This window comes from Halichoeres trimaculatus, unplaced genomic scaffold, assembly GCF_033239565.1.
Source record: "Halichoeres trimaculatus isolate MK-OKI-2021-1 unplaced genomic scaffold, fHalTri1.1 fHalTri1_scaffold_7, whole genome shotgun sequence".
Classification (NCBI taxonomy): domain Eukaryota; kingdom Metazoa; phylum Chordata; class Actinopteri; order Labriformes; family Labridae; genus Halichoeres; species Halichoeres trimaculatus.
In genome coordinates this window covers 23525214-23544211 of record NW_027437185.1, presented here as the reverse complement: position 1 = coordinate 23544211, position 18998 = coordinate 23525214, and the positions used below count along the sequence as shown (strand labels likewise).

At 39.1% G+C, this 18998-nt stretch overlaps 2 protein-coding genes across 3 annotated transcripts; both read left to right on the top strand.

Annotated features, from left to right (window-relative positions):
* Nucleotides 1-691: 691 nt before the first annotated feature.
* Nucleotides 692-8969, top strand: LOC141793127 (atlastin-3-like). The gene is made up of 14 exons (XM_074673537.1): nucleotides 692-837; nucleotides 1924-2146; nucleotides 3412-3546; nucleotides 3966-4070; nucleotides 4155-4205; nucleotides 4463-4519; nucleotides 4652-4744; nucleotides 4836-4974; nucleotides 5064-5191; nucleotides 5270-5326; nucleotides 5585-5656; nucleotides 5746-5937; nucleotides 6193-6432; nucleotides 7241-8969. The coding sequence occupies exons 2-14, from the start codon at nucleotides 1943-1945 to the stop codon at nucleotides 7295-7297; spliced, it is 1530 nt and encodes a 509-aa protein (XP_074529638.1). The 5' UTR covers nucleotides 692-837; nucleotides 1924-1942; the 3' UTR covers nucleotides 7298-8969.
* Nucleotides 8970-10571: 1602 nt separating this feature from the next.
* On the top strand, nucleotides 10572-18672 carry cfl1 (cofilin 1). Of its 2 annotated transcripts, none has more exons than XM_074673539.1 (4): nucleotides 10572-10595; nucleotides 15493-15803; nucleotides 15880-15956; nucleotides 17687-18672. In XM_074673539.1, exons 2-4 carry the CDS (start codon nucleotides 15541-15543, stop codon nucleotides 17797-17799), a joined length of 453 nt encoding a protein of 150 aa, XP_074529640.1. In that variant the 5' UTR covers nucleotides 10572-10595; nucleotides 15493-15540; the 3' UTR covers nucleotides 17800-18672. The 2 variants fall into 2 exon arrangements, with proteins under 2 accessions (XP_074529640.1, XP_074529639.1); XM_074673538.1 differs by lacking the exon at nucleotides 10572-10595 and adding an exon at nucleotides 11275-11428.
* Nucleotides 18673-18998: the final 326 nt, after the last annotated feature.

Here is an 18998-nt window from a genome sequence, read left to right as displayed (position 1 = left end):
TAACAAAAATAGAGTTTTATTAGAGTTGTAAATGAAATTGTTGAATTAGCGCACTGCCATTTAAACAACTTATTTCTGGTTATGATGGTTTCTTCCTATATATTGTATGTATTTTCAAAAGCTGTTTTTTAATGTAACAATAAAATATCTCATGCTAATGATGTAAATGAAACTTTGCTCATATTTTATTCTGAAAACTTTAGGGATTTCTCCCTTAAAGTGTTGCTGGATTTGTTTGAGGATTTTTGTCATGTGTCCTGTATCTGCATGTGTATATATATATATATATATATATATATATATATATATATATATATATATATATATATATATATATATATATATATATATATATATATATACATATACACCACTAGAGGGCCCAAAGTTTAAGAGAGAACAGGCGACTCATCGCACGGCCCGAGGAATACTTAAAATCTTCGTAAGTGCTGAGAGGTTAACGTTATTAGGTAACAGTGCAGTTTCATCCCGCATCTACAATCCAGATATTATGTGATAAACGCAAACCATCAAAAGTTATCGCTTACAAAACTTTATTTCCGTCTTCGTAACTTTACTATAAAAAATTCTCATACAGTTTTTGAATTTTAGGAACACTGGGTAATGTTGTTTTTGTGCACGTTAAATTAAAGCAGGGGAACTACAAAAGACTACATTTCCCACTTGATGACGCGCGAGCCAAAGACGGAAGTGCGTTGTTTTCGTGGTGGAAAAAAGTTCTCACAACTTGTTTTCATGCCAGTGTAGAAAAAGTCACGCTTCTGTCTTTTGTGGAGACTCATGAGGTTGCTTTGAGGCATTTTGAAGACGCCCAAGGTAAAATCCGCGTTTCATTGTTCTGCATTAGCAGTAGCGCTTTTAAGCTCATTCCGGGATTAATGCCGCATCTTAAAAGACGTTAGTTTCATAACAGTGGTTTCCTTGGCAGAAATGTTTGTGTTTAAATGAGACAAAAAAGTAGGATATTTGCAATTTGTATTTATCACTTGTTGTTGCCTTTACTCATCCACTGAGCTTTTTGAATCGTTTCTGCTTTACTTGACATCTTTAGCATAGCTATTCTGGTCCAGGCAGGCAGTGCCAGCCCTGCTAACATCGCTGGCAGCGTTTAGTGGCTGTTGCTTAACAAGGAACATCGCTTACAGAGAAGGGAGATCACAATGTAGTTAATCCGCCGCGGTGTATATTGGCAACAACAAATGGACAAGATAAGAAAACATGTTACAGTCAGTGCCCTAGGATTTCTTTGATTTTCACTGCATCAACTCGGTTCAACACACATTCACAGCACAGCAATGCCAGGCATGCTGCTGTGTGCCACACCTTTGAAGGTGGAGTGTTTTTAGTGAAGAAAATGAAAGGAAAGGTGGGACAGTGAGCTCTGGTTTTCATACTATAGACAAACTGTTATGAAAGCACCGCCCTGTCTTACTCATCTTGGGAGATGAGATCCTCCTCACAGAAATACAACAAAGGAGTGCATTGAAACTGCCAAAATGAACAAAGTGTATTGGAGATAGCATGCTCAGTTCACTCACATGGGGCAAACAGCATGACAACCTCATCGTATCCAAGTCATCTTCACACAGAGACAAAAATTATGTCCGAAGGGGGATGATTGCATGCACCAATTTTCTCTAGATGTGGGCATGATCATTTCTAGTTAAACAAATACTGAGTGGGTTTTTTTTCCATCTAAATGACAGCTTGGACATGATGACATAAAAATCTGCAGCATTTGTAAAATACTATTCTTGCTGTTCATTGATCAGAGTCTCTGTTTTGAAATGTCCAGAATAAGTGACACTTCTACAACCAGGAGTAACGAATTAACAAATTAAGCAGTCAATTTATTGTTGATGAAAATGTGAATAATGTATGCCCTGTGTGTTTTTGTCACAGGGACCATAACTTTATAAGAATGAAGGGGAAACCAGGCCCAGTTCAGATCGTCTCAGTGTGTAAGGAGGATCACTCCTTTACTTTGGACACAGAAGCTTTGGCTAAGGTTCTGTTGGCTCCTGAGGTCCGGGACAAACATGTGGTGGTGCTGTCAGTGGCCGGAGCTTTCAGAAAGGGCAAGAGCTTCCTGCTCGACTTCATGCTCCGCTACATGTACAGGAAGGTGAGTCAAACTCAGATTCCAGTGTTAGTGAGACACACTTCTTATTTTCATCTTTGCAAAAGTTATTATGAGGCAATAATGGTTGTTCTGATTCTTTTTCCATTCAAAGTTTTAAAAGTAAATTTTGAAACACAATACAGAACTGAGCTCAAGTGTAAAATCCTTGGCCCATGGACCAAAACAGGAAAATGTCTCCACTGCTGTAAAACTGTTTGTCAACCTTGTTGGATGGATGTACTTTGAAAGTCTTTTGTTTCCAACTAGATTCCCCTAAACAGATTGAATTTATTTTGGTACAACACAAAGCATGTAAAAACAGGTTAAATACAGTTACCTTTTTTATGTGATGTCATTTATGTAGTTGAATTGGGGTGGTTTTGATTATTTTCATACCAAGATAAGTAAAAGTAGTATTTGTACACAGATGAGACTTTCACCAGACTGACTGATAATAAATTTATTCATAGTTTTGCTCTATTTAGGTACAGAAATCAGAAATACTTTATTAAACCCGAGGGGATACTGCTTGTGTTATTGTGTTGAGTAAGGTAGACCTGTGCAGTATGAGTTCACTTTATCACTCTGACACTCATAGGCCACCACCTCTTACCTTAAGAGAACTTTTTTTATGCTGGGGTCTTGTCATGTTTCTAACTGACAGCAGCTTGAAGACAGAGAGGTCACAGCAGGTGATTCTGTCTTGTGTTGACGCCTGGGAACCCAATAAAGTCACCTAGACTCAGGGCTGGTAATCCTAGCACATGCCCCTCCCTCTTGCAACATGTGAACTGACTAGTTTCCTGAACAGGTAATTCAGCCATTAGATACTAAAACCAGAGGAGTGAAGGTTAATTCACCTTAAGATAACCTCACCCTTAGCATCATATTTAATGTTCTGATGGGGGAACTTTTTGATTTCATTACATTTTTATTTGCTTTGTTTGCTTTAGTGCTACGATAGGTATTAGTTATTTTTTCTCACAACCTTCCCACTGCAGCAGTCTGTAAAACACGTCGATAAGAATTCATTATGCCCTGTTTGAGTTCTCCAATTTAATTATGTCTTTCTGTGTTTAAATTATGCATGACAGTTGTAGCTCTTGTTAATAATTTACTGTAAGATGTCTGCTGCTCCAGTGCTACGTATATTTTTCTGAATAGTGGAGAGAACATGATAAGGCACGTTTCCTCATTTGAAAAAAACATAGGGTTTCAGGACAAAGCCCCAGCCTGCCCCTGACTGATCTAAAAATGTGTTTCTTCAGGGTGATGCAAACTGGTTAGGTCGGGAGGATGAGCCGCTGACTGGATTTTCTTGGCGAGGCGGTTCAGAGCCAGAAACAACAGGCATCCAGCTGTGGAGTGAAGTTTTCCCCGTCACAAAGAGTGATGGGACAGAGGTAACTCAGTTATATATTTGTTCATATATGCATCATGTATAGTCCTGTGTGTTGTGTGATCACTTTCACTGAAAAGCAAAGAAACTAAGAAAATTAGAGTATTTGGATCTGTAAAGTTAATTATTTTACAGAAAAATATGTAGAGACCTCTATGGTACTTGATTCAATGACTTCTTTTTGTTTCCTCAAAGTTTATGTCATTCTAAAATCAATTCTGATAAGTTAAACTTGACACGTGGAAGCAGCTTTATTTTAGCCCTGCTCTATACATTTTTATCTCATACTAACACCCCTCACCCACCCCCAATTGATTTAGATTATAAGTCAATGCCATATCAGTCCTATTCTTGATTTAGTATATAAAAAAATCTGGCTACAACCAATGTTCACACATTGCTTTTCTCTATCTGCACCTCTAGGTGGCAGTTGTGTTGATGGACACTCAGGGAGCCTTTGATAATCAGTCCACAGTGAAGGACTGTGCCACCATCTTTGCCCTCAGCACCATGACCAGCTCCATACAGGTGGCTGATTCCTACTCGTTACTGTTTTAAACATTACTAATGAACCACTTTTTCACCTTCACTGATGTAGTTCTTCTTTTCCAGATCTACAATCTGTCTCAGAACGTCCAGGAGGATGATCTGCAGCAGCTACAGGTGTGTTTACATAAGTTTATGAAGAGTCAGCTTGGAGGAGTGTGTTTGTAATGTGATTCAAAGCAGCCGAAGAAGCATGTCTGAAATTGAGGAGTGTGATATTTTATATGGTATTAATTTACTTTCAAGACAAGGATTTTAAAACTAAGGTCCTAGATTAAGGTGTTTCTGGATCAGATTCTCAGGTCTGTTTTGTGCTTTTTCTCATATTTACATCTGATTGTTATTTTTCTAAATTGGCTGCCTTTTTTTCACAGCTGTTTACTGAGTATGGTCGCCTCGCTATGGATGAAATCTTTCAGAAGCCCTTTCAGGTAGAAGAAAGCCCCAGAATTTCAGATCTAACTGCTGGAGATGTTTTAGATAGTTTTTGAATTTAATGTAATATATAACACAAAACAATATTTTTTCCTCTGTAATGTAAAAATGTTTTCTTCCTTCCTCAGTCTTTAATGTTTCTGATCAGAGACTGGAGTTTTCCATATGAATATCCCTACGGGTTTCGAGGAGGAAATGATTTCCTCGATAAAAGATTACAGGTACTGAATACTAATATAGTAGAAAGTGATAAATACTCATAACAGATCATAGATATTGAGTTTCACCTTATGTTTGGGTTGATCTTTAAAGGTTAAGGAGGCCCAACATGAGGAGCTGCAAACAGTGAGAGAGCACATCCACTCATGCTTCACCAAAATTTCTTGCTTCTTGTTGCCTCACCCTGGGTTGCATGTTGCTACCAGCCCCTCTTTTCAGGGACAGCTCAATGGTAAGATCTCCTGTTTTCTGCTATAAATTGATTAGAGTAAAAATAGAAAAAAAAACTTTTGATGTTTTTCTTGGTGTACCATTTATCAGAGGTGGCACCAGAGTTCAGAGAGCAGCTGGAGAGCCTGATCCCCAAACTGCTGCATCCAGATCGTCTGGCTGAGAAAGAAATCAACGGAAACAAAGTCACCTGTCGTGGTCTGCTGGAATTCTTCAAGGTAACATTTTCGTCATGTGTTTTTTGTAACTTCTCTTGAATTGTTTTTATTCTTAACATCTATTTTTTTTTTTACCAGGCTTACATAAAGATTTACCAGGGGGAGGACCTGCCACAGCCAAAAACTATGCTCATGGTTTGTATTCATTCATTCTCCTCCTCTCATTCTCGCTCTCTTCATCTGACTTTGTTGGACACATTTTTTAACATGAAACTTGAGCACCATGTATCGCTGCATATTTATTTATATCTATATACAATAAGAAAAATGAGATAAGACAAGAAATGTTAGCTCTAAAATTTTGTTTGCTGGTATGAACAGGGTTGAAATAATTATTTGATTTGTCTTTTTTGGTTTGTTTTTACTTTAAAATATGTTGTTTTATCTCACCAGGCTACAGCAGAGGCCAATAACCTGGCAGCTGTGGCAGCAGCCAAAGATCAGTATTACAAGAACATGGAGAAGGTGCGTTCACCTGTATGATCTGTGTTGCTAACAGTATTCTGTTGTTAAGTTTCATCAAATAATTCTGCTCTCCCCTTTTTCTCTCCAAGGTGTGTGGGGGAGACTTGCCTTATGTTGCCCCTGAGTCTCTGGAGGAGAAACATCACTTTAACTTCCGAGAGGCTCTTCATGCCTTCTCTTCCACCAAAAAGATGGGTGGACAAGAGTTTTGTGATCGCTACCAAGCACAACTGGAGAAGGAGTTGGAGGAAATGTGGCAGTCATACGTGAAGCACAATGAGGTAAGAAGCTCCCCTCTTTAAATCATATATTATCTTTTATTCATCTTGTTCAACCTGTTTGCACCAGACATGCCTACTTTCCAACCCAGTCTGAACCCTTATTTCAAAATAAGCAGTTATTCCACATTTAAAGAGTTTCATCAGCAACTAAAGATACATCTGACTTGTAATTGGCCCTAATAGGTTAAATTACATTCAGTTTTGTTTATGCAGTATTAAATCCTTTAATCACCTGCTCTCGCTTTTTCTTTCAAGTCCAAAAATCTCTTCAGTGCATTCCGCACACCGGCTGTGCTGTTCGTCCTGGTGTGCCTTCTCTACGTGCTGTCAGGTGTGCTGCTCTTCATCGGCCTCTCGACCTTCGCCTTGGTGTGCGATTGTACCCTTGGATTGGTCATGATGTCCATGCTGACGTGGGCCTTTATCCGCTACTCTGGTCGGTATCAGAGTGTGGGGGGAGCCATTGACCAGGCTGCAGGAGTCGTTCTGGAGCAGGTGAGAAAGTGTGAAATATTGTTCTCTGGTGTCTGTTCTGTTCAAAGCTGCTCCTTTTGTTATAGTAGCTTTTTTAACTGTATTAACCCATGACAGTCACTAGAGGGAGTAGTTCAGACTCAAGCACACAGCACTCCCACTGTAGAAGACTGCACCAGTAATAGACTGTTTTAACTTAAGTGTGTAGCATCACGTGCTGTGTCACATTCAGTCAGTGAATAAAAGCATAGTGACAGTCTTGATTTAAAATGCTCCCTCCATTCATTCAGACTCTGAAAGGTGGTGGAGTACAGGGTTGTAGATGCAGAATAACACAGGAATAGAGAAATACCACACACATTTTTTCAGGCTGGTTGTCAGTTTCTGAAAATATTCAGTGTATAGCTATCAGAGCAGGTAGTTTCCTGTTGCAGTTTGTTTTGCACAAAATGTATTCCTAACTCTATGAGAAAGATGATAAAGATTTTTTTTTTAGTGTCAAATTCTGTATTGATAATGGAGAATTGACATGTAGCATTTCAAACACATGCAACTTTATCCAGAATCAGCAAAGCAAAGATGGAGAATGAAACAAACATTAGCCATAGTCTACAAAGGGCGCTCAAAGTTGGTCTTTGACTTAACCTCTGGTATTAAGTCGAAGCAGAAGTGGTTTGTCTGATAGAAAACCACTTTGCCTTACAGGATGTGATACATGACGCTCAGAGGAGTCAGAGAACTAAAAACACAGCACAGAAAACGGAAGTCAGTAAATGTCGTAAGAATGCATTCAGTGAAAAGACATCTGTTCTTCCTCCTTTGCTTTTAGGCTACGGTGGTGTTGAACAAGTCGAAAGGTGCCATTGACCAGAAGAAATCCAGTTAGAGGACCTCTGTACGTCATAATCTTGATGCAATGCAACCAGCAGACAACACAAGCACACATTCTGCACTAAAGCCTTATCATGCCTCCCACTGAAACAAACAAGCAGCTGAACTGTTTGGTACAAGGTAAAAAAAATGATGCCAGTTCACCAGCATCTTTATTATGCACAGTACTACACCTGATAAAGTCCAGGCCTGGATTTGTTTGATCGGGGGCTCAAACACCCACAGCCCTCCTACTGGTTTGTTATGTCTCCAATTAAGACTGCCATCAGTTTACAAGTTTACAATTGGTCTTAAAAGACAAGTCAGTGTTTACCTTAAAAATACAAAACACTTCAGTTACTGTCAGCTTTTAATGCTACTTAACTTTTCTTTTTATTGTTCTGTCAGGAGCAGTGTGGGTATTTTTCAGACAATTCCTACTGTCCATCTTAAAAAAAAAACTACCTTTAGAAATGCTGACTTTCAGGCTCAAACACTTCTATGTGTTTCTTTGCGTCTATATTTTTTTTTACTTTGTGGCCTTAAATACATTCCATACAGTTGGATTTGCTTTATATCTGATATAAACTTACATATCTAAAAAGGGTGAACTGTCACTACTTTTAAAAGAGGAGAAGTTACGCAGTTTCTTTATTGCTCTGTAGGTTTTGGTAGCTGTATCTAATGAGAGTTCAGTAGAACCCTATTTGTTTCAATGCTTCGCAGCTTTATTTGATGGATTTATGTTACACTTTTTATATTTTGGTTGTATATCCTAAGCTTCTACAGGTGTTATGTATAAGAACTTCTCTTGTGCAAAGTTTTTCAGCTCCAAAGATTAAGCTTATATAGAATACTTGGAGATGTATCTGAAATAATACTAAGCAGAGTACTTGCCTGATCAAAACTAGCAGCCAAAGAGGTAGCTTTAAAGAAAGCCATAGATATTGTGTTTTGATCCAGTACCATTATCAATTAAAACTACAGTGTGTGGTGTAAACCCCATATTATAATTGCACTTGATGAGTAGTAAAAACCTAAAAAACAAAAAAAACAGCTCTGACGGATTTCCCCTTATTGATACATTTCCTGAGTTTTAGAAGTTTGTATGCAGTTACTGTACACGTTTAGCACTTTTACTTCCCTGGTGAAATGCCAATAGCAACTGTTTGTAGTTTGAGCAGTCAGATTTTTCACTGTTTTGCAGATTCTCAGTCTCTACAGGTGTTTGCATCTGATCATAAGTAAACCGTAAAAAAAAAAGAGAAATGGACCACTCGTTTTGATCCTTATTGATATCATAAACTGTGCTTGATACACTTAGTTGTCAGTCCAGCCTAAAATAGTCACACCATTTGGGCGGAAACGTAGTCCACAAGTAATGATTGCATGACATTAAATGAAATCACTAACTGAAAGGGAAAGAAGTACATATGGGGACTGACTTTTTTTTGTCTAAATTCATGTTTATTTGCAGTCGTTCGATCAACCTGATGATTTATACCCCTCACCAGTCACATAGAGAATGATCATGTAGAGGTGGACCATATAGGAGGTTTATTTGGCTTAAGGTTTCTGTAATGGGGCCAGACAGAAACTGAATCCAGCATTGGATCAAAAGACTGATTATAAACTGCCATGCCTTCTGTCACTAAATACAACATATGGCGTGGATTTAGTTTTTGGAGTTTTTCAGTTGCAAGAAAATTGTTCAACCTGAGACTGTAAATTGCATTCCGTCATCTGACTTTGTTGTGTGCAATTCAATAGCTAGAGATGTGTTTTCTTTACTTAATACAGGATGTAAGTGTTAAAAAACAGCTTAACTGTGCTTTAATTTCACAACAATTCAATGATGTAAGTGTAAGTCACAAGCATACAGGGCCAAACTAGAATTGTGAAAGAAACGAGGATAAGACCCTCTTGGATTCCAGGATTTTCGGCCATCCTAACACATTCCATGTCCATGTTCTTTGTCCTTCCACATACAAAGACAACAGATGTTATACAAGGATTAACTTTTGCACTTTTCCTCCTTCTTGGTGCTTTTTCGCACAGCTTGTTACAAGATAGATAAAATGCATGCAATATTGTAAAAATGGTAATTTACTCATGTTTTGCAGGGCTGTGGTGGCCTTGACTTGAGAAATGCTGTTTTATAAAGAATAAACAGAGCTTTAAACTGATCACATATCTTCTATGTGTATCTCTGATATTTTTTTATTTATTTAATTTTATTATTATTAATAGGTTATTTATCTTGTTAGACAGTGGAAAAAAATCATGTTTTTTCTATTTTATGAACAAAAACCACTGCAAGCAAGGCCTTATTCTTTTGCTTCAAAGTGAAAAGGATGTTTTGTATTTTCAGGTCTATCAGGACACAGAATCACCTGCAGGTTCACTAAAAACCTTTGTCCGGAGGTGGCTCATACTCCTCATTGCACCACATTTTACACAAATTTTACGATTTTCTTGGGGGTTTATTTTCATTCAGAGATTCAATTGCTACTACTTTTCTGCAATAATACATCCTGATTCATAGCCAATAATACATTAAATAAGTAAATTACCCTCAGTTAAAAAAACTCACTAGTCAGTGCAGGTGGTAGGGAAAAGCATACATGCACTATACCCATGTAGTATTATTTAGATATATTATCTAATGAAAAGTGTATAGATATGGCTGTGGCATGTAGACTACATTTTCTTTTTGTGTTTTTGTCTGTTCATACTGTCAATGTGGGTCACAGTTTACAGGCCTCCTGTTTACAACCTCAGCGCTGTTGCTTATCATAACCCACATGCACCATCATAAAAAAACAACACTGCTTTCGTATTTGACTTCAGCTGCGACATTAAACCAGCCGCATTTTATTCTGCGGATAACTGTGTAGATTCAGCTCCCTGCACAATGTGTCATTCTTGAACCGCATCTTCCTCTTCAGCTCGTCTCTAACAGACTCTCTCATCCTTTCTCTGACCCCTCTCTGTGTGAGCCCTTTTCTCCTCTCCACGAGATGCCGTGTACAAAAATCGGCTACAGCGAATTTCGTGTCCCTTGTTTCCTTATATGGTGATCAGCGTCGCGGCTCGACCCTCCTCGTGCTGTGAGCGAGGCGCGTGCACTGACCGCCGCCGCTCACCGTTCGCTTCCATATTTGGAAGTGAGTCCAACAAAAACCCCACGAAGGGGAGGAGAGAGAGAGAGAAAGAGAGACAGAGAGAGAGAGGCAAGGGGAGAGGAGAGAGATGGCGGAGAATTTCCTTCCATCCTGAAAACCGCTTTGTGCCTGGCTAGATGCGGGATTTAGGTGAGACAATCAGGATAACAGCATTAAACAGAGTGCGCCACGAGTGTGATGAATAACAATACAGTACTATCTAGCTTCGTCATGACTGTAATAGCGCAATAACAAAGACTGTTCATATTGCGTTTAAAAGGAGGTTGCAATATAAACAAAGGAATAGCTGCATACCATCATGAAATATGTGGTCTGACCCACTGCTTTAATCTTTTTAATATTTGTGGTAATTGCAAGCACTAACACAGCAATAAATCCTGAACATTTCCATCATTAGGAGAGATTTGTAGATTTGCGAAAACATCACAGACACATGTTCCCATCATGCTCCCTGCTCGTCATTTATTGGGTTTGTTTAGTTCACGCATGCAGCCCGTTAACGTCAAATAAATTAGATAATTGCTACCAACATAACACTATAATATCTAGGGAATTGAAGAGAAAAAAGAAAATACGAAAAAACAATTCTGTCAGAGAGAAGCGCAGGATTTTAGGAGATAAAATTACGTTTATAAAAATATGTATATATATTTATTTTTTGGTCTACCTTTTTATATTGGAGTATAATGCATACATTTGGTTAAGGTTTATTGATAAGTGGGTTTATTTTTCTCGTTCAAGTGATAGCATACATGGTTTATAACAAATAACGAAGCATAAACTCTAACAGCAGGTCAATTGTGGTTGGTTGACATGCGCTCGCGCGTGTGCACTTTCCTCACGCAGGCGCGCTCCTGTGCGCGTTCACTTGTGGTTTCAAGTGTGTGAGCGAGACCGACAATTCATCATCGCAGTCCATTCAATTTCTGCTTGACGCTGACCTATTCAGAGCTACAGCTATGGTAGGTGTAACGCTGTTTTTATTCTCCTCGATGTATTCCTGATGTTTAGACGAGTTTATTGAAACGTAATATCAAGAATTCTCTGATCATATTGTATTAATATTATGGGTGTTTATCTATATGGCATCAAACGTAGCAAGCCGGTTGAGTGCCGCAGGAGATCCTGTTAGCGCCGAGGCTAAATAGCTCTGCTGTCCGAGAGACTGGTCAACAAACGATGCTTTCATTCAGGCCGCATTTAACGTTCGTTACAATCAGCGAAATTAGGGAGCCATAGACCTACACATCGAGAACAGTGAAAATACGTCCGAGGGTACCCGTTTACTGGCGCCATTTCGTTCTTCTTTTTGTGTTTCGCCGACAACAAAAAAAATAGCTGAGAAGCAGATCGTCCGTTAACCCTCACAGCGTTGTCATGGCGCTGTTCAGTGTTCTCACTGCATCATGTTTCCGTCATTTCTCCCCTTCGCGTCGATGAATAACGGCGCAGCGCTGGCAGGTGCAGCAGCGCCCCGGGCTAACGAGCTAGCGGTATTGTTGGCTGATGCAGTTCCGTAGCAGAGGCAGAAAATGACATCCCTTTATGGATGGAGCTTGCTGTGATTTTCTAGTTCTTTGTCTGTACGCAGCTCCCTTGCTAACATTATTTATGACGCTGTCTGATTCAAGGGTTCAAACTAGGTCACTTTTCTTCTTCAGTGACGCTACATGGAAAATTTTAGGGTACAAAATCGACTTGCTCTGTGGTACTAAATGTGTGAATTGTCCACCAAACTGTTCCGCTGAGCAGTGCTTTGCCTTATATAGCAAGCTAACGCACACATGTGCGTGTGTTGCATTCATGGCCCCACCCTGAATTTGGTGCAAAGACCGATTCGTTTTCCACTCAATTAAAACGGTTCTACAATTTGGATAAATTTGCTGCTGTCTAGCTGCTTTTTCTTTTTTCAATGTGTGCATCAGGATGCTTCGATATTTGACGGCATTTTCATCATTATGTAACCCTGTGTGAATCTGCTAGCTACAGCTAACGGGCCGCTGTCTGAGAAGCCCCATACTGCGCATCTTTTTAGATGCGCATCTAATTCGTCCATACAAAGCCCTCCATACACACAGCACGCCCGTCACGCCATCAGGCCCTTACATTTTACCAGAAGGGTTTAATGAACGAATACCTATGTTCTTTTATACAAGATAGCCATAAACTAATGACAAGGCGTGTGTATGCCACAAAATGGAGATCATGGGTCTCTATTTGTGTACGATCCTTTATTTCAAGAGGCTTTATATTTTTGCCAAACCATACATTTTACTGAAATAGACGTATGATGTTAATTGTCTTTTATCATTTGACCAACATTGTTAACATTCTTACATAAAAAAAATCTGCCAACATCACACATTCTGTTTTCAGTGGAAGAGTTCAATAGAAATCAGCCTGTCTGTGGCTGAGACCTGCCTGTCTGTGGCTGAGACCTGCCTGTATGAGGCCTGCACAGTTAACTATTTCTTTGTGTAAATTAATTCTAGTCTTCACAGTTAACATTGTTTGAGTCATTTGACCTGAAATGCCCTTTAAAGTTATTACTCCTTGAAATCAGGCCAAGCAAAGCAGGGTAAGGGAGAAGTGGAAACGGGTATAAATGTTTAATGAGCTTTACCAGTGAAAATCATGTTTGTGTAGCGTTACACCAGACATAGTCAAGACCTCTGAGGAATAATACACTCAGACAAATGTGTTGTGCTGAGTCTGGAAATTTGTTAACATCAGCACATACACATTTATACCATGACTCCATATCACTGATAGGTGGTATGTAGAGAATGATTAACTTTATTAACTCATTGATTACTACTTTAATACCCTGAGCAGACTCACACCCTGAGCAAACATTCAGTGCCACAGATCTTCTTTGCACTTAGGTTCCTTTTCCGTCTTCCTGCCAAGTCATTTCCTCCCCACTGTTGTCTCTCTTTTTCCACTGAACCGCTGCTGTGAGATCGCAGTTTCCCTCCATCTTGTCCTGAGACTGCAAATTTCAGTGATGTTTTAAACAGAGTCAGAAGACTATGCAAGAGTCAGAAGACCTGATTGGGAGTGCTTATGGAGCAGCTGTGACTCCGCGACGTGACTTGTATTCTGTGTCTGTACAGAAGCCTCATTGTCTGTGACTGAACCCTGCACCGAAACTCTCTGCTTCTGGCCACGCCCTTAACCTCATGGTCACCTTTGTGGTAGAGATACATGGCTACTCCCTTAGCTCAAAGAAGGAAGTTGATATAAAGTTTTATAACCTCGTGCAGTTTTTGAAATCAAGGATGTCCTGTTTTGCATGGCGACAGTAAAAATAGCACTTTTACACCAAGATGAAGCGTCTGTCTGAGATAAAGAGATCACAACGAATTAGAAAGACGGAAACTGCAAAGCTTCTCTGTGAAGCGTAAAACTCAGTCATGTGAGACCTGTGCTGTGTTTATATCTCAGCTTCTGCTTCTGCATGCCACCAACCACACACGTTTGCATTTCCTCTGCCATTTATATTGATTTCATTGTTCAATGTAACCATTACATTTAGGGCTGTCTGATGGCTGTTTCTTTATTTTGATTAATCATAATGGTCCATGGCAAACTTGTAATTAATCTCAAATTAGTCACAAATTTTAAAATATTATAAATGCTAGCTGTATTTACATGTGTATCTTTCTTTATTAGGTTTAAAGTGCTGAAAGTATAACATGGCAACTCAAGCCCAACACACTTTAGCATCGCTTAATTTGAAAACAAGGTAGTGTCCAACTAAACACCTTTAAAGGTTGAATAAACAAACACCCCCTTTTTTATTTAGAAACTTAACACATAATGACAGACGCATGCATTTCAACAGACACACTGTACAAGAACAAGTCAGTTTGCTCGTCACTTGAGGGGAAAGGCCACAGTGGATAGTTTGGAGCAGAAAAGCCTGGACAACATTGGCGAGGAGGAAGAAGAGGAGACTTCTCTGAATCAGAGTGTTTTCTCAGCTTCCCATGGTATCAGAAGCTTGATGCACTCGTGGTAGCTCAGTTCAGGTTGGCTGTGAATGCAAATAACTTTTAATATTATTAAGAAGATCATCTACCAGGGCTTTGAAGCTGAACTGACCACTCACAAGACTCATTTTTGTAGGGTTTTGGTTTTGCTTGCCCTCTACAGCATCACCGCAGCATTCGATTTTGAGCTCTGTTTATGTTCTGTCACCAAGATGTGAACAAACAGTATTTACACACTAAAAGTCAACTTTAGACAGTGCTGGAGATGTTGTTTTTCCCTTTGGGTTCCCTACTTCTGACCAAAAAAGAGACTTAAAAGGGCAGCTCTAACTAGATAATCAGTTTAATTTCATTTGGACCGGCTGTGCTTACAATAACCTAATTATCAGACTACACAACTTAACCCTTCCCCTCAAACACCTACACGTCCAGCAGATGTCAGGGCCGCACCTTTGTGTTTCAGTCCTCCTTATCAGATGTCCTCCCACCAAACATTCATTTGTGTGTGAGTGTGTGGAAGCAGCGGTCATGTGCTGACCTCTTGGCCCTTACCTCAGCCTCATGTCGTCTGTGTGTTCTGTACGGATGCTGTAGGATTTTTTAAGATGAGAGCCACTATTCAGTTGTTAAGAATTATTACCACTGTGAATTTAAACTGCTTTTATCACAGTGTCTATTCTATTTTCCCTTTCATGAGATATTCAAGTTGATTGATTTGTGTGATACGCAGAGCAGCACCCAGAAATATTTAGTTTGACATCACTGAACTGAAAATCTGCCCTAGTTTAAAAAATGGGAAATTTGAATCACAATGGTAGACAAATGATAAACTGATGCAACCTTTAATGCATTATTTTCTTCTTTCTCTTTTAAAAGAAATGTGTTGAAATATTCCCTTTAAAGAAACCAAGACCATTCTAACACATCCACCTTTACAGCAATATGTTATCTTCTTAGAGCAGAAATAGCCCCTGCAGAGTGAAGTCTGAAATTTATTAAGCTCTAAACGAACACATTGTTTTTCTCCCCAGGCCTCTGGTGTGAAAGTCACAGATGAAGTTATCGCAGTCTTCAACAACATGAAGGTGCGTAAGGCTCAGGCAAACGAGGATGAGAAAAGGAAGAGGAAGAAGGCCATCCTGTTCTGCATGAGCAAGGACCTCAAGAACATTGTTTTGGATGAGGGCAAAGAGATCCTCCTGGGTGACCTGGGAACCACTGTCCATGATCCGTACCAGCACTTTGTGAAGATGCTGCCCCCAGAAGACTGCCGCTACGCCCTGTATGACGCCACCTATGAGACCAAAGAAACAAAGAAGGAGGATTTGGTCTTTATCTTCTGGTGAGATCCAAAACTTTAGGGGTTTGGGTCTATCATTGAGAAAAAATTTGGCTAAAATATTTTTCCCCCCTCTTAGGGCCCCAGACAGCGCTCCCCTGAAGAGCAAGATGATCTATGCCAGCTCAAAAGATGCTATCAAGAAAAAATTTGAAGGTAAACCACAGGCAGGGTATACCAAGTCTATGACTGTTTTCCAAACCACCTACTACATACTACATGTGAATGTAGTATGTAGTTGGCACTGCATATTGCCTACTGCTTTTGCATGTAATATGACTGTTGTGTTGTTTTGTAGTAAACTACAACAGCTGAAGGATTTTTTTTGCCTTTATTATGAACATACAAAACAAACTATGGGTGGATCTTGGCATTTTAGTTATTTTGTTGGTCATATCACAGCAGAATCATCATATTTGGTTCTTACTCTTGCACCAAAATTTAGATTGTTCATTACAAATAAATCTGGAAGGGTTTGACTTTTTATTCTTACAGCTGATTGAAAAAACACTTCCATATGATCCATGTATGGTTTTCAAAAAAGTAAATCAGTGGTTTATATGGGTTGTAATTCATTTTTCAGAAGTAAACACCTCTTTCTGAGATTTCAGAGTTTAGTAGGCAGTTTAGAAAACAGCCTTTGTTTGGGTGGTGGAAATGCTCTTGGTCACAGAAAGAAGCAGTTGCAGCTGGTTCCACCGCCCCCTTGTGGACAACAATAGTACTTCAAATTTTGTTACAGTACAGCTTTTCATCTTGAACCTAATACTCCTTATCTGACACATCTCCATGGCAGTTTCTTGTTTTTCTAAAATGAGCCGTTTTTAACACAAGTATTCCTCCAAAAAAAAATCTTTTTAAGCTGTGCCAAGAAGACATCCTACACCATACAAGGGAACATGTTTGTCCATGTTTGTACCACACTTTGATCTGTCATATCTGGAGCTTTAAACAACATGTCAGTGAAGGTGCTCTGGCATTCTGGCCTTGATGGTGTGTGCAGAGTCATCACACAGGACTTGTGGGCTTTTTCCCAGGTGTCCAGTTGTACATATCAGCCATGATCCAGTGCTAATGCAGATGCTCCTTTACACACAGAAGCATTCAGAGTATTAATCAATATGTATTCCAGCAGACCTACAAGTCCTGTTTGTGTTTGGACAGACCTTGTCAATTTTGCTGCTTCCATGATGCAAACATTAGACATTTGAGGTCTTTTAAAAATGTCTGCCTTTATACGTTCTTTTTTTGTGTTGAAGATTTTCAGTTATATTTTATCATAGAATTTTAAAGTAATATTCTCAAATTTCTGCCAGCTGATACAAATCTGATACATCACCAGCTCCTGTTGACCCTTGAGCTCCTGGAACTGGCAGCAGGAGATTGTTGTTTGCTGTTGATCTAAGATAAAGTGGCCTGACATGTGGCACCGTTGAGTGCCCCATCCATAAAGGATATGGTCCTCATCACAGCAGTCACTGGTTCAACTACTGGTCTTGACTCTGCAGCATGTCTCCCTGTACTCTCAATTCCCCACATTTCCTCTTTGGTTTTCTGTCTTTCTTTTCTGTTCAATAAAGGTGAAAATGCCTATAATAAAAACTTTTTTTTTCTAAAGGATTATAAAACTGTCCATTTTCCACCCACCATGTTTTTCTTTTTATTTAACATAATCCAAAACAGGCAAAAAAATGTTGACACTGGAAGACCATTTCTTTTTGTAAGGTTGGGTTTGAAAATGATATTGTGCTCAATATACATTTGTCAAACAGTAAGTTCCCAACATGGTCCATTTACTCATGTTTTCCACTGCAGTGATGAAACTGTGACATTTGTTTCTATCTGTATAATTACTTTGAGATTAATTTTTTTTTTCCTAATTCCAGGTATCAAGCATGAGTGGCAGGTGAACGGTCTAGAAGACCTCAAAGACCGGCACACCCTGGCAGAAAAGCTGGGCGGCTCGTCGGTAATCAGCCTGGAAGGAGCCCCTGTATAAATTTTGCCCCTCTTTCTCCCTCTCTGGTCTCAATGGAGACCTTTCAGACACATCTGTGGGGTTTAGCTGTTCATTCCAGTGTGATTCGGAGCAGGGCAAAAGCAGAACCAGCACTATTTTGGGGACTTTGGGTGGGATATTGTGGGTGGGTTTGGGGTCAAGTGACAGACAAAAAAGAAAAAACAAAATTCCACAATACAGACTGTCATTCCAGTTCACGAAACAAAAAAATGAACAAAACAAGAAAAAATTATTGAGATACAACTGAGGAAGGATGATGAATATAAACTTAAACACGTATTGTTCATGTTTAAGGACAGAGTTCTGTTCTCTTTGAGTTCCATTTGACTGAGTGCAGAGAAAGGGACAGGCATGAAACTTAAGTTTCCAACCACTGAATTTGACAAAAATATTTGTTCCAACTACATTTTTTTGCCAAACTTCTACAAACTTAGTTTTGTAAGTGTGTGTAGTTGAGACTAGGTGTAGTATGAACTAATTCCCTATTGATTGCACAAGGTGTATCAAACCTGCTCGGGGGAACACGGTTAGATATACATTTTTTTTTCTTTTTTGTTTTGTTATTCCATCGTTCTTTATTCTTTTTTTGAACATGCAAAATTCCAAAACTTGAGTGATTCCTTTTATTTCCAGTTCTGGGTCAGAAAAATATGGCATTTGATGTAGTAACAGACAACATTCCTTGTACTTGTTAAAACCAGGATCCTCTTGATTTAAATCTTTGGTGTTATGAAGGTCTGATGGGGAGCGATGTGTATATGAAGGACCAGCGGTCTGAGTTTAGACTGATTATTGAATGGTGGATGTTTTGTATCGTCTCCTTATCTCTAATAAAAAGCACTAAACTACTGACTTGTTGTGTACTTCGCCTACTTATTTTGTGAAACAAAGACTTGAGCTGTTGGTCTCTGTAACACTTCAGGATGGCACATATTAAACTCTTTTATTTCAAAGACGCTCAAACTTTACTGCATAAAAAGAAATTATCTGCTCCACTACTCAGGAGCTTCAAAACATCTACATCATCAACTTATTGTCTGCTCTTTGAAAGAATTTGACTAAAATAAGATTACTGTTGTATCTCATTGAAATTTAAAGCAGTTTGATCAAATATACTATTGCTGGATTATGGGCGACCATAAAATAAAATATTTAAATCTAAGAAGTTACCATGTGAT